General features: G+C 36.7%; 1 protein-coding gene across 1 annotated transcript in view; it reads right to left on the reverse strand.

The window, feature by feature from the left end:
• Positions 1-13896, reverse strand: part of stab2.L (stabilin 2 L homeolog) — a 74928-nt gene that overhangs the window by 43588 nt on the left and 17444 nt on the right. The window contains exons 13-31 of the mRNA XM_018252331.2: positions 13317-13460; positions 12118-12180; positions 11922-12038; positions 9652-9705; positions 9257-9337; positions 8737-8889; positions 7997-8062; positions 7056-7151; positions 6257-6343; positions 5941-6052; positions 5498-5678; positions 4840-4933; positions 4367-4525; positions 2518-2613; positions 1821-1916; positions 1669-1716; positions 611-747; positions 375-489; positions 177-254 (exon numbers count right to left, since the gene is read on the reverse strand). Coding sequence (XP_018107820.1) covers positions 177-254; positions 375-489; positions 611-747; positions 1669-1716; positions 1821-1916; positions 2518-2613; positions 4367-4525; positions 4840-4933; positions 5498-5678; positions 5941-6052; positions 6257-6343; positions 7056-7151; positions 7997-8062; positions 8737-8889; positions 9257-9337; positions 9652-9705; positions 11922-12038; positions 12118-12180; positions 13317-13460 — 1977 coding nt within the window. The remainder of the gene's footprint in view (positions 1-176; positions 255-374; positions 490-610; positions 748-1668; positions 1717-1820; positions 1917-2517; positions 2614-4366; positions 4526-4839; positions 4934-5497; positions 5679-5940; positions 6053-6256; positions 6344-7055; positions 7152-7996; positions 8063-8736; positions 8890-9256; positions 9338-9651; positions 9706-11921; positions 12039-12117; positions 12181-13316; positions 13461-13896) is intronic.

The raw sequence follows: 13896 nt of genomic DNA on the forward strand, positions 1-13896 counted from the left end.
ATTTCTAGATTTTACAGGTGTGAATAATATATACATTATACATACCGCTGCCATGGGATTCTCTTCAATAAGAAATTAGCAACATATGACAGTCAACATTTTATACATCATGTTCTTTCATTATCAGCTCACAAGGTCAGCAAAGAAGAGACTTAAAAACACAAAGAAATAAGTACCTTGTCAATTATATGCACAATTCCATTCTTTGCTGCAATATCCCCTACCATAAACTTGGCACCGTTTATACTTGAAGTCTGGAATAAAAAAGAAATGTTTTTTTATTTGCTTGTGTGAGAGTGCGTATGTGATTTCTCAAGTAAATAAAGCACCCCCAACTACAGCTGTCACTTTTAATACACACACAAATAACTTACCCCATTTTCATTGGAAACACGGAGGAAGTTACTGCGCAGAGAGGTGGCCAGAAGGTCAGATGAAGAAAGGTTCTGTATGCTATTAACACTGTAGATGCCAGATAGTATATGATACCTGAAGGTGAATTGTTTTTGTCAATAAATGTTATCCATCACTGAAACAACTTATATATATATAATTGCCTTCTAAAAATCATTGCTAAAGAAAGTTCTAGTTTCGAGAGGCAAATTCCTACTTTAACAAGGGAGCCACATTTTCTTTTGTCATCCAATAAGCTTTTTCTTCTTTTTTCATGTTTTCAAAAGCTTGTCGAGAGGGGACGAGCACTGTGACATTTGAAGTCTGTGAAAGCAAGGTCTTTATAGTTTCATCCTGTAAATACAACATTGCAGACCATCAGTGCTGAAGGTACATCATGATCGCTTGCAATTTGTTTTGCACAGCGCAACACAGTTAATAATACAGGGTTGAGGTGCTACAGTGCAGCGTCTCATAGCATCAAATAATTAAGTTTTGATCAGTCATCTGCAGGTAAAAACAAATGAAAGTAATTTGTCTAATTGGTAAATATGAGTCAAGAACTGAGAAAATATGTCAATGTAGATAAATGAGCTATAGCATTTAAAGACATAGAAGACTGCATGACTGGCTGTGCTGCTTTTGCTCTTAATTTATTTTCTTTCTACTTTCAAGTGTGCTCAGATACCCAAAGACATTGCCTAATTAGTATTTTAACATGTCTAATGAGCCCCAACATCACAATAGTTTAAGGCAAAATCTGCAGAAAGTAATACATTTACAAGAGCTAGCGAAAACAAAACAGGAGGAAAAAAACTTTTATAACATATATAAACTCTTAATATTTCCAGGAGATAAACGCAAAGGTAAAGAACAAATGGTTTAATGATCTCCTTAAGGGACCTATACCCTACCATGTAAAGCTCTCAGGCCCGGATTTGTGGCGAGGCCACAAAGGCCCGGGCCTAGGGTGGGAAAATTTTAGGGGCAGCATGCCGCCCAGTCGCATTCTAAAGTGCATTGGGAACAGAGTTCCCCAGCGCTATGGCGCATGTTGTGCGTGGACGGCAGGCCTCAGGCACCGCGGCGGTAAATATGGCCCTGAGTACTTTTGCAATTCACATAATTTTCATTATTTTTTAAATTATGATTTTTATACTCCTAATATCATGAATCTGTAATCTGACTGCCCCTTGCTGTATAGCCTCTGTGAGCTCTGGACACAATGGCATCTCTTGACAATGATGTACATAATTCTTCTTGCTTATTACTCACATAGATCCATTTATAAAATTCAGAGGCTTCTGGTAGAGATGCAAGTACCTATGGGGAACAAAAAACAAATACATTATAAAATGACAAGATTCTTGATATCATTGCTCAACAAGTTAGGAGATACAAGTATGGTTGGAACAAAGAATACATACCTCCCCTGCACTTCCATAGCATACAGTACCATCTCCTTCATAGCCTTCTCCACAAACACACTCCCAGAAACCTGTTGGCATTTTCTTACAACTTGCCTACAATCAAAAGCAGGAATTTTATGCAGCTGCAAGCATAGAGGGTAACAACTGGTGTGAGGGTACTGGAGCAAATTTAAAGGATTCATTTGTTCATTAATGAAGGCAACTACAAGTGCAAAGATGCATGTAAAATTGTTAGCATTTAAATGCTATTTACAGAGGTGAATGCATTAATACATGCTCCTCAGCTTGCTTTGGTTTGTGCTTTGCTGAATAAGGTTGTAGTTGCCAAGTACAGGTACAGGGAATCCTGGGATCAACACCTGCCTCTAGGTGGTGTTATTTTCAGGGCTTCCTCTGCATGTTGTGAATAAACACCATGCCCAGATTGGCAATCTGTGGGTTCTGGCAAATGCCAGAGGGGCTGCTGTAAAATGCCATAGTCAATTACTATTTAGTCAGCTGGTGGGGGCTGTTTGGGCTTTTGGAATGCCAGGGACTATTTTGATTCCCATCCAGACTTGTTACACGTATAATGCAAGCTAAAGTACCATATAGTGATGAGTAGGCGATGAAATAAAATTGAATATAAATTAACTGCAAACTAAATGCAAAAGGAACAAAATACACTGTATTTTACTCAATAAATTAAACTTACCAAAAAGTGGCACTTCTCCGCCTTTTCCAGGCACGCATTTACTGGATCACAATCAATACCATCACCTCGAAAACCTTTGTTACACTCACAATCACTCTAAATGGTGGTGAAAACATTTTTTTAGGAAACAGAATTGGTCATTTATATATCGATAGAAAATTTATATATCACACCATTTGCTTTAAGATTGCTGCTTGCACATGGTTGTTTGTCAGGAATAGGATGTGAAGAAAAGATTACTTTTTTTAAGGTAGTAGTGAATATAAAATATTTATAGGAGAGAGGGAATGAAAGAAGATGAAGGGAGCATCCTGTGAGGAGTAAAGGGAACAGGGAGACTTATCAGAGGAAGATAGAGAGATATTTTTGGGGTGAGAGGAGGGAGACTAAAGGGCATGAAACACTGGTCATGATATTAAACTGATCGGCATGTGAGCTGGGCAGTTACTATATATAGATAAAAGTCTAAAGCCGGTGCACCATCACCTGAGAAAAGTGCCTTGGTGCTGGTTATATCCAAATATGTGGTACTCACAAAAGAAACCACACTCTTAGGACTTTAGTTCTTAGATTTATTGCGACGTTCTGGCTCCTAAACTTGAGCCGTCATTAGGAAGTGACTAAGAACCTAAGAACTTTTTCACTGAAGTCCTAAGAGTGTGGTTTCTTTTGTGAGTACAGATCCCTTATCCGGAAACCCGATATCCAGAAAGCTCCGAATTACGGAATGGCTGTCTCCCATAGACTCCATTTTATCCAAATAATCCAAATTTATAGAAATGTTTTTTTTTCTCTGTAACAATAAAACAGTAGCTTGTACTTGATCCCAACTGAGATATAATTGATCCTTATTGGAAGCAAAACCGGCCTATTGGGTTAATTTAATGTTTAAATGAATTTCTAGTAGACTTAAGGCATGAAGATCCAAATTACGGAAAGATCCATTATCCGGAAACCCCCAGGTCCTGAGCATTCTGGATAAAAGGTCCCACACTTGTAATATATATATATATATATATATATATATATATATATATATATATATATATATATATATATAGTCAAAGTAAAGACGGGAATACAAGTCAGTTAGGAACTGAAACATTGTATTCTAATAAACCTGCTCTTTCTTCGCCTTTGAACTTTGTTTAAAATCCTTGGAGTGCTGCTGTTTATTTGCCTATATATCCTCATTTTGGTTCAAGCACCCAGGTTTTGTTTCCGGCTCATGGTTTGCGCTCCATTTGTATTATATATATATATATATATATATATATATATACACACACACACATATGGTCAGCTTCAAATGTTAAATATGTTTGGGCTTAAAGATCAAAGAATCTTAGTTGCAGGAACTTTAACATTCCCTCATGCCCCACAACATGATGTATTAGCAGATGACATTTTCAAACAGGACAGATCTGAGATCCAAGAGGATTATAGGGTGGTCTCTCAATCTGGCATACATGTCAAGATGGTTGGACAGTATGGTCAAAATGGGCCGAACTACCTGGCATGTGTGGTCAGTTTAATACAAAGATAGCTTTACATACCCAGTGGCCATAAGACTCATGGACAAAGAGAACTCTGCTGTGGGGCGAGTATAACTCAGGGGGTGATTGAGGGTGCTAAATTGGACTACAGTTACTTTTAACTTTCGGTAGACTGTTCAAAGCTAATTGCTCATAAGCAGCCAATGGCAATAGTATTTGTGCAATATAGCACCTGTGTTTGCTCCTCCTCGAGTGAAGTTGAAAGAGAAACCACTTTAAATGTACCACTACATGAAAAAGTGTATGTAGTCAACTTTTTTTTTTAAAGTTAACTTGACATCAACACTTCTTACCTGACCAGGTCCAATATAGACACACGTAGCATTAGGATGACAACCTCCTTTACTATTGAGCAGACAGTTATTGATCTCTGAGCAGTCCAGTCCATCCCCAGTCCAGCCAGTACGACACACACACTTGTGACTGCCTGGGCCTACTGGAAGACAATCAGCCTGGGGAGAATACAATACGTACTTATAAAAGTGCAAGATTGTAGTATTGCAGTATTCTTCTCCATACCTATTTCACTTACTGCATAGTGGTACTAGTTTGGTACTTCTATAGACAACTAGATATTTTATATGGGACAGTATCATAGTCATTCTGAGAGTGTAGCAATTTCCTTTTACCGGCATAATTGCTTTAGGAAACTGCCCTCTGTGCCACTGTCAGAAAACCGGAGGTTCAATGGATTTAAATTCTTTCTTAAATGGATTTATTCTTTCCCTGGACATTGTTAGGGTACCAATCATATTTTAGCACTCACATTCACATTGCATAGCTCTCTGTCAGAACTTATACAAGGATTTGCTTCTGTACAGTATGTACCATCTCCTTCATAGCCAGATTTGCACACACATCTAGAAGATAAAAATATACTGTGTTACAAGATATTGTAGTTTGATTAAAAAGTATTATTATATTGACATTAATTCTCATACTTTAGCTCTATACAAATAAAAATATGCTTTCCTACATCATTGCTCTACACAAAAATATTACTGGTCTAAAATTATGTCACGTCATAGACTTTATCAGAGGCAGGGTAATTTTTTTATTCAGTTTTCCCAGAAACCTTGGCCAGCCACAGACAAGAGAAGCTGGATTTGTGGTTCAACAATCCTTGTGTGCGGTTTAGAAGTCAATGGTGTAAGTCAACATCTACAAGGCATTTTATGTGTATGCATAAAGTCAACCTTTACAACTCCAACTGTTGTGAAACTACTGCAACTCCTAGAAGCCAACATGGATATCCCGGGAGTTGCCTCTTCTTGGTATACCAGTGTATACATCAACTTTGTGCTCCCAATTGTAGCTGACTAAAAGCTGAATTGCTACATGCTGCTTGTCCTTCATTTGTACAAATTTGAGAAGCTCAGAACATACATATTTAAAGATTACAAGCCTTATACAAATAGCAATACCTTGGTGTTCCATCGCTGTATTCACAGTCAGCATGTGCGTGGCAAAATGTAACCGAAGGCCCGCATGGAATGGTCTTCCTGTCACACAATAGTCCTGTGTATCCACTTGCACAAGATGAAGGCAGGCAGCTCCCATCGCTGTCAACATGATTATTACATCTTCCATGGACACACAGACACTCTAGTGACAAAGTGGTAAGGTATGGTATCAGAGATGATACAGTCAATAGGATTAAAGCAATTCTGAGTACTGCTGTGTCTACTTATATTATTCTCTTTATTTATATTTATATAACTAATTTATCCACCATCAATCTGTCAATATATTTCTCTGGTATCGCTATCTGTATTACTATCCATCTGCACAATTATTGGCCCACACGCCAAATGATGGACTCTCGTAGGTGGCACAAAAATGTATCTAAATGTCATCTTTTACCTACTTTTGTCACATCGAGGTCCATATTTATAGTTGTCTGTACATCGTCGACAGTCTGCTCCACTAAACCCTTCATCACAAATACAAGTACCATTTCCTTTCCAGCCATCCATACACTGTAAGAGAAAGCAGAGCAGATATAAACACGTTATATATCTAGGATGATATGAAGGAAAGTTATATATCTAGGATGATATGAAGGAAAGTGGTTGAGGGGTCAGTTTTAGAAGGGTAAAATAAATCAGGGAATATTTGGTCTATGTCTGCCACCAAATCAGGAATCTGGAAGACAAAGTCCAAAGTACTAGCAATAGAGTTACCTCTCCATTTCTTGAACATGGGTTGATAAAACCACCAGGACAGGGTCTGCAGTCTGGGCCATAGAAACCTTTGCAACACATGGGTACCTGCATTGAGATCAGAAAAAATATTCTGTATCAGTTTAATTTTCTTCAAGTCGCCTGAAAATTATGAAACCGTTATGCTGGTGATTTTATTGGGTATTTCTAGATCACCATAGTCTAGCTAAATATAACTTTCATAAGGTTTCAGAGATAAAAATATACTGAAAAGAAAAAAAATGTTTCATGTAACACGGCCCTATGGTATTGCCAGGAAACCTCAATCTCTACCATGTGAATCACTGAAAAGACTTCCCTAGTCAATCAATGTTCCTATTTTTGGCAATTAGTGTAGCCACATTTTTCAGACCAAAACCAAGAGGCAATATTTATAGCCAATTCAGCCGTAGCTAATTTTACTTAAAAAAGAAACTGAAGCAGAAATCAGTTCTGTTCTGTTAGAGTTATAGTAAAGACCTATGTGTCTTTGTTCAAAAGTATTTCTTACCAAGGCTGCTTGAGACCTCTTCTTGCCATCATTTTCATGGGGAAAATGTTACCAAGCTAATGTTTTTAGAATAAAAATATATTCTTTAAAAGTAAAAAACAACTCCTCACTATGTACATAAATGAATACAGACACCCAAATCAGGACAACAAGATTACTCCAGACTACATAAAAGTTAACATACTACAGTTTAGTATATCCATAGTAAAAGTTAAAGTAAATTAAAAATGCTTTCACACTATCATTATTTTCATTATTGCATTTCCTTACCTTCACTGTTACATTGCAGTACCTAGAGCATCCATGTCTCTCGTAGTCATTCCCCATCACAGTATTCCTGTACTTGCATTTTTGAGTAAAAATATTCTGAAATGTAAAGATAGTCAAATAATTTTTACTATACTACAATATATAGTAACAAAATAAAAGGTATCATCTGGTTATTAATGAAATATAAATTTAGATTTGATTAAATTTATACCTATTACTTGATAGTATTATAATATTGACATTAATTCTCATACAATTAATGCTTCTAAAACGTGATGTTACTGATTGCAAGAGCATGTGGCTCGTAGGAGGAAATGGCTACATTAGTTAAATTTCTCATTATGTGTAGGTGGTTGGGCCATGAGCAATATTTTATGCCTGTAAATCAACTATTATCAAAATATAGAACTATCTCATACCCAGGATAGGGCCCTCAAATGCACGTGTGGTCCCAGGAAGACACATCTCAACAAAATCTTGAGTGCCACAGACCAGCTATATCTAAGGCAAAGTTATTAATTTAGCTACACGTTCCTTACTGTTTATATTTTCCATGTTGGGGTTTCTTTCTATAGCATAACAAGCATTACAGCAACACAATATCTGTAGCAGTGATTTCCTGTAGTGCTTCCCCAGGCGGTACTCATTCATTTGAGGGGGGTTAACTATAAGGTCATCATGGAAGGAAATGTTTATTTACCACATTGACGTCATTAAAACTAAAGCAGGCAATTGATCTGTCACGTGTCTGTGACTATAAAATGTCTGAAAACATCTGCTCTACAGTTGAATGTTGCTTATTTGTCTTCAGGTTTTAACTACAATGTAGCATTATAACCACCAACACCCTGAATGTGTAAGAAATTGAAACAATGCTGAAATAATATGCATGGCTAGAACCATATAATAGTCAGGAATAAAACAATCATGTATAAACTTACTAATGACTCAGTTCCCAGTGGACATGAACTCAGATACAGCACAGAGCTACACGAAGCACACGATCCCTATAAATTGAGAACATAAAGCAACATGTAGGGCTTTCATTATGTCTGTGTTGAAACATCAATGACATTTAATTCAGCCGCATTGGATTTCAAATTCATTTCTTGCAAAACAGTAATCTGACTTTGTCTGATATAGGCTTACATCTACTTTTGTACAGAATATATTTCATAACGGGTAACAGACCTTGATTATGGATAGATATTCAGACCAATAACTATGATTATATAAAAACCAGCAATGTAAAGAAAATATTATCCGTAATCATTTAAAGTCTCCTATAAAAGAAAGCACTTTAAAAACCAAGATATAAATGATATACAGGCATGAGATCCATTATCCAGAAAGCTCAGAATTATGGGAAGGGTATCTTTTATAAACTCCATTTTATCCAAATAATTCTGAATTTTTAAAATGACATCCTTTTTTCTCTGTAATAATAAAGTAGTACCGTGTACTTACTGAAGGTAAAACAAGCCTATTGGGTTCATTTAATGTTTGAATGATTTTTGAGTAGACTTAAGGTATGAAGATCCAAATTATGGAAAAATCCATTACACTTATAACCCTAGGTCCCAAGCATTCTGGATTACAGGTCTCATACCTGTATAGGGAAATTGACAGTCTCTGAAACCAACGTAACCATTCTTTTAAATAGAGTATACGTGTCACCTACAAGCTGAGTTTCATATCTCAACTCATCACATCTGTGTGGCAGAATTGGCAGTATAGATGGTGGTATAAGAACTCCATCCAAAGTGTAAATACGGCCATTTTTGGCTGCAACGTCGGCTTCTTCCACTTCTTCCCCATTCACCAGGATTCGACCCTAAAACAATAATACATTTCAGAACAGAGAATAAATACTTATCCAAAACAAAACTATTAGTTAGGACAGCCATGTGGAAATGAGAGTTAGAAATGAAAGTTAGCACATGTGTTTATGTATCAACGGATATTGGAGGACTTGGTTGTGAGTTTTCCACCAAATAAAATGGAGGAGTGAGGTTGAGAGCTAAAGCGCATTTTAAATTCTCCACTTACTCGCTTTGGTCTAAATCACTGTTAAGCATAATTACTTTCTTTAGTCAAATAAAAAAAAAAAGCAGAATTTTCTGTCAATATTTGTTATAGCTGTCATTTTATCCATTTTTGAAAAACTTTTAATTCAGCAAAATTACATTTTCAATACTTACTTTATTGGTTGTGTTGAACTGGATCAGTTGGTTGGCCATGCTCATAATGTGGGGGGATGAGATAATATTTGCAACATCCAACTAAGTAAACAATAATTAGAGAATACAATCTTAGTGATGCAACATATGTAACAGTAATATATCATGACAATAGTAAAGTGAACATTTATAAATGCAAATCCTTTATTATCATTAAATGTTTTAGGGATTTGTGTCAAGAGTGGCAAAAGACTCATTGTGTAGTGTTAGTATAAAATCAATATTTGAATGGCTAGAAAAAAAATGATATAATTCTAAGATTGTGATAATCTCCCCAATCAATAAAACCCCTTGCATTGTATTAATACTTAAGCTTTGTATTTTAACAGCAGTGGGTAAACAGATCCAAGACTCACCTCTGCTGACTGCACAATGTGATATCTCATTAACTCCAGGAGTTTTCTTGATCCCTAAACACAAAAAAATATGCTTTATGAAAACGTCTTCTTTTGCCTGTAATGTTAAATAGATCTGCATCTATCGCAGGCATGGGATTCGTTATCCAGAAAGCCACCACGGAAAGCTTCAAATGACGGGAAAGTAATTTCCCATACACTCCATTTTAATCAAATAATTAAAAATTTTAGACGTTTTCCTTTTTCCCTGTAATAATAAAACAGTACCTTGTACTTGATCCCAACTAAGATATAATTAATCCATATTGGAGGCAAAACAATCCTACTAGGTATTTAACATTGAAATGATTTTTTTTTAGCAGAATTAAGATATGGAGATCCAAATTACGGAAAGACTCTTCACCTGGAAAACCCCAGGTCCTGAGCAGTTTGGATAACAGATCCCATAGCTGTATTTTATTTTAAAATATTAATTCTGCATAATATATTATATTGGAAAGCCCATGAAAAGTTGAAAAGTATGGATATAATGTATGGATAACCAAGATTATGTTCCATAAATCCATGCACAGGCCCGGATTTGGGGAAAGGCCACAAAGGCCCAGGTCTAGGGGGCAGAATTGTAGGGGGGGGGGTCAGCATGCCACCCAACCACATACAATAGTTTTTAAAATTTCCTGTGCACCAATCCCCAGTACTCTGAACCCATTGCTGAAAATTTGTGCATGGGCACAAAGGAAGGGAAGGGACCAGGGTGATGAACGGCAGCGGGCCTAAAAGCACCTGCTATGTAAATCCGAAAACATGTAGCTGTTACCTATTACTCTGAGGTAACTGATCCATGTGTGTCTAGTGTTTGGTTTGGCCAGAGTACAGAATAAGATTTATTAGCGTCTACCATTTAATTATGCCTCAGTAAATATTTAAACTTTATATTTGCATGAACCTGTTATCAGAGTGTGCAAACAAACACTGTCTGTTCACTGTACTGTTATTTAGCAGCACTAGTGTGATGTGTGTTATTTTATGTTCAGTGATTTCCTCTGACACTAACAATATTGGTTCACATGTGCGCTGCTTGTAGTGCCCCAAGGCATAACTACAGGGGTCTAGAGTAACTTAAAGGGTCAAAACTTTTAACATTTTTGCATGAGAACATTGTTGGTTTAGTTGAGTGGAGCAATACTAATACATACATATAATAAAGATAAATAGCCAGGTGCTAATAGTGTTAAGCTATTGATTATTGCATAGTGTATATAGTAACATTTTATTAACTGCTTATTTTTGTGACATATTGCATTCTCAGAACAAAGTCTCATTGTCCCATTAATCAGAAGTCTGTTCTGTCTACCACAGCCAATAAAAGGTGTCCATACTGTAAGGTTTATTATTATTCATAGCAAAGGTTCAGACAGTAAAGGTAACCTAATCTCAACTGCGTTTTCTTGAATCAGTTGCTTCCCCCCCGAAAATAATTTATGGGGCAGTGACCTCCTTCCTCTTGTCTTAAAACTTTGCACTTAAACTTGAATGAACTTATTGAATGCAGAATGGGCTTGTGCAATGCAAAAATAGGTTTTATATTTTTGCAAGTTATGGTTTAAACTGTCCACAGTATGCTGATCCTTTGATGACTAAATAAACTTACCATTTTTAATGGTATCTGAGTGTGGGAGCTCACATTTTTCTCTTTTGGACATTTCATAATGCATTTTTAGTGTGGATAAAAGTGGAGCAGGCACAATGTCAGACATTGCCCTGTTTGCCTTGGGTCTAAGGTGGGAATTTACTGTGAATGGCCTAGGAATGTCTTTATTCAGCCAAATCTGAATCCAACTGAATCGGGAATTTGGTGCATATCTACTTTTTACTATACAATATAAAATAAATATAGTTTTAAAGTATAAATGTGCCTAATATATAGAATATGTAATTTAAAGTAAGGGTGCAGCAGATGTTATGAGTGCAGAGTGGTGTATTAGGTATACAACCCAGGTAAGAACTCATCATATTCTGATACCCAGTGTAAGCCTGGTAGGGGCCACCACTCTCAAAATGATCCAATGAATAGTCTGGGACACTTTGGGTCTCTTTAAAGAAAATGTTTTCAGTGACTGGTGTTGCAATTACTTTTTATCATGATAAGAATGGGTGCAGCTGTTTTTGTTCATACTGCTTCAAAATGTCACTGTCTGAATCCATTCATTGGCATCTCATTAGGTAACCATGAAACAGCAAAATACACATCCATGTATCATCTCATTTACCTCACTGGAAAGCAAGTAATCCAGAGTTCCATTTTCCATTGCAGCTAGGGCTTCATTATTGGGAACAAACACAGTATAAGGTCCAGCCCTTTCTAAATCCGGTCCCAGATTTGCTTTCTGGTGAAATAGAATTGTGTGGCGTCAACACAAGGAGTACAGATCTTTTTTTGTGTGTAATACTGTGACATTTTCTCACCTCTAGAAGTAATTTGAATCTGTTATATCTACCATTGACTTGTAGAATTGACATAATGGTCTCCTGTAATAATAAAATAAAAAAACATATTAGCATTGGCATATAGATTGTCAGAGTTTATTCTTCAGGATAAACATGGGTACACAATAATGTAAGGTCGTTATAGATTAACAAAAGGTTCTACCAGGATAGAAGAGCAAATTAGTGATGTGCGGGTTGACAAACCTGCTGCGACCTGTGGGTTGACCAACGGTTGGGTGGGTTTGAGTTGAAACTTGGCCAACCGTTGAGAGTTAGGGTTGGGTGCAGGTCAGACTGGGAAAGTACACTCCTCTACTGCTCCTGAATATTCCATGTTGTGAAACCAGAGGTGCGCATAGAACAAGATTATGCTACAACGGGTCAGGTGCAAGTCCTACTATAGCAACTTTTTGTAGTTTCCGGTTAAGGTTTTCCTGACCCACACATCATTAACAGCAACCAACATTTTTTTCTATTAGTGAAGTATGCACTAGACTGACTAATTTCTCGTTTTCTGCTGTTGGCTATTGAACTTGGAACATGTATTAGTGAATTTCCATTTAATTACAATTGATGTTGCATTTGTTTTAAGGGCATGTTTACTAACAGTGGAGATAAATATCTGGAGAGATTCCTGGAGATCAGATCTTTGCTTTTATTTTCTAACTTATAGGTGGATGTTAAAATGTAATTGATGATTGGTTGCCATGGGTAACATCTCCAGAAATCTCTCCAGATATTTATCTCCAATGTTAGTAAACATGCCCCTAAGTCAGAATAAACATTCAGAAACATCAAACCTGTTTCCAGTTGAATTAATAAATCTAACTGACTTGGACTCTCTTATACAGAAAAATAAGTTAACTTTCACATAAGAACTGCGGGTCGCTACGTTCCATACACCTGCCATTCTTCATGAAAGGTATATTATTTTGATTTTATACCCCTGCTCTTGCTGACTGTCTGTGCATTATTTTGCACTTTAACATACTGTAGTTCTGCTTCTGTTGAAAAGTATGTGCCAACCCAACAGTTGGATTCTAGTAAAGAACAAATACAGTAAATTCATTTTGATGCTAGCTTGTTTCTCATTCTTCCATTAGTTACTAGTTATTTATAAAATCATATACTCATTATAGCTATTGAGTGCAATTGTACTTGTATCAAGACTTGCTTACTTTAGGGTTGCTTTCCAGTGTTGGTTCCACATAATCCATGGCCTTATCGATAATATGTAGGATCCCATTGGATGCAATGATATTTTTCTGCAGTATCTTCCCTCTCTTCTTGCTTCCATGAATTCTTATTTTAATTTGATCATCCTACAGAGACATAGCAATCATGGACTTAGTTGTTGCTCTGAATCAGTGAACAGGCACAGAGATATAAAACTTAATAATGCTGAATTACAGTACCAAGGCCTTGCTGTCACACTTCTATCCTGACAAATACACAAGGGTCGAATTTCGAGGGGTTAAATCCCTCGAAATTCGACTGGGGCGAATAGGCGCTCGATCGAATATTCGCTCAAAGGATTTTCATTCGATCTAATGTCTAACTTGGAAAACAAGCCTATGGGACTTTCCCATAGGCTTTTAAAGCAATTTGGTAGGTTATAGGTGGCGAAGTAGGCAGTCGAAGTATTTTTAAAAGAGACAGTATTTCGACTATCGAATGGGCGAATAGTCGCAGCGTTTTTGCGCTCGATCCAGTACTTCGACTATCGAATGGCGAATAGTCGCAGCCTTTTTTGCGCTT

The sequence above is a fragment of the Xenopus laevis genome, chromosome 3L, assembly GCF_017654675.1.
Source record: "Xenopus laevis strain J_2021 chromosome 3L, Xenopus_laevis_v10.1, whole genome shotgun sequence".
Taxonomy (NCBI): Eukaryota; Metazoa; Chordata; class Amphibia; order Anura; family Pipidae; genus Xenopus; species Xenopus laevis.